Source organism: Trypanosoma equiperdum, assembly GCF_001457755.1.
Source record: "Trypanosoma equiperdum strain OVI genome assembly, contig: ctg_62, whole genome shotgun sequence".
NCBI lineage: Eukaryota > Euglenozoa > Kinetoplastea > Trypanosomatida > Trypanosomatidae > Trypanosoma > Trypanosoma equiperdum.
The window spans coordinates 958-2998 of NW_027124565.1; the positions used below are offsets into that span (position 1 = coordinate 958).

Here is a 2041-nt window from a genome sequence, read left to right on the forward strand (position 1 = left end):
AAGTGTAAGAGCAGTGAGAGAGGACGTGCCAACTGCCCTGATTACAGCAAATAAATACTATGCAGCTATTGCTGAGATTGCAAGGACTGTGTGGGACGATGTTAAAGGATTGGGAGTTCATGGAAAACACGAGTGCGAAGATATTGTAGGCGTTAAAGAGTTTCAACTTTTATGTCCTGACCATACGTGTCCGCTAAAAGAGGGTGTGAACGAGAGTGCACTTCAAAAGTATAAGGACGGCTGTCTTGACATAAATGTGCTGAATGGTTCTGTTAGTGAATGCTTCAATGTACCACGGTCTAGCCTGTATAAGAATGGTGGTTTGAGTAAATCAAAAGACGGAACGAATTGGTATTCGCCTAAAAGCAGATTTTTTTCACCTCAAAGTTGAAGTGCAAAAAATATTTGGTCCCCTCATTGCACTATTTTCTTCTGGGTTGCAACCCTTCGTACTTGCCGAAATGATGTCAAATATCACTTCTCTCCATACCCACTTTAAAAAGGTCCTCAATAACTTCACTTCGTTGCTACTTGACACTAATATTACTGAAAATGTGAATAGTACTCATTCCACCATTTGACAATCATGTTCATATACATTTTTCCTTCACAAACATATGTGTTTATATACATGCTTTTGTGCGAGTTTGCACGCGCCCACGTGCTTAATAATTTTTTTGTGTATTAACATGCTGTGTTTACGTGGAAAAAAGTCTAAATCTTGTGCAGCGGTGGTTTTATGATGTCTGAGATGCTTGTATGTACAGTTTGTGTGTGTGAAGAAATGTTCTTACCGGTTGCTTAACTTTCAGAACCTTTCTATTCTAGGAGGTGGAAAAGGCTGTAGGATATAGAAATGAAGCACTGGTGGAAGAGTGACTTCTCAGTTACTGCGTTGAGTTGTTTCCTCTGCGATCCATGGCTTAAATGTGAGTTGCCAGTGGGCGCCATGCTAGAAGAAAGACGGTAAACACATGGCCAACACCATCATTCACATTTCCGGCGTCCATCCTTGGTGTATTAAGAAGGCAATCATTGCAAAACCGCCGCCCTTCAGTGACGTTGTCAAAACACGTTGAAGACGGTGCGTTTGTGAGGTGACCTTAAGGGAGGGGGTAGAGAACGGTGGGTGTGGTGTGTGAATGGAACTTGGAGTGTCTTTTCAGTGAGGAAATAATAGCATGGTGTGTAACGCCTATTGCACTGAGTGAAGCAAAATCCTTTTTAGGGGATAGATGTCCGTTGTCTTTTTCATGAAGTGGAGGTATTTTAGAATAGCGAAGGTTGTATGAAATTATACGTAACGTTTGTGCGTTTTTTTTCTTTTCGATTATATGAAAAAGGTGGTTATTACTTTCATTGCTATTGAGTGGGAATATTTTAGAGGCGACACCATTGGCTACACGTAAGAGCGGTATCGAATATTGGAAGAGCAGCGCAGCGCAATAAACGAATGTCGATTCTCACTGGGCTATTTGTGAAGCGAGGTACCTAGGTGCATAAGGAGAGGTGTGTGGCGTCGCACTCATCCTCGTAGCAACGCTGTGTCACGGCGCTGCACCTAAAGAGTTCGTAGCGGTTGTGTTGGCAATTAAGGTGTTGTTTTGGCACAAGTTGTGGGGCACTGTGGCAGATCCCTCGAAAATTATCGTTTCTATCTCACCCCTTATTTGTGGAGACAAAACGAAGGTTGTACTCACCATCAATTGGTATCTCTCCCCAATCAGCTGCACAAGCAAAACTTTCATTAACACGCTTCCAATGTTTTCTTGGTAGGACGCCAATGTTACATGCCTTTTACAAAATTTTAATCTTGCTGCGAGTAGCGGCTCTTTTTGTTTCACTCACCACTTTAATAGCTACCGCATTAGGTTCGTCATAAAAAATCCTCGGAATGGCGCATTGTCGTTTCCATGTGCCCTAGTTGTAGAACCATTTCAACACATCAATGCGGTAACAGCTCTTTAGGTTTACTTCGTTGGGCTAAAAATCGGAGTCTTTTAAAAGATGATTTAAACAGCACTGCAAATTTACAATCAAC

General features: G+C 41.9%; 1 pseudogene across 1 annotated transcript in view; it reads left to right on the forward strand.

The window, feature by feature from the left end:
- The window catches only part of TEOVI_000284900:pseudogene, a 930-nt pseudogene extending 355 nt beyond the window's left edge, over positions 1–575 (forward strand). The window contains 2 exon segments of the mRNA in view: positions 1–361; positions 363–575. The exon segment at positions 1–361 is cut by the window's left edge and continues 8 nt beyond it. Of these exon segments, the coding sequence occupies positions 1–361; positions 363–575 (574 nt within the window).
- Positions 576–2041: the final 1466 nt, after the last annotated feature.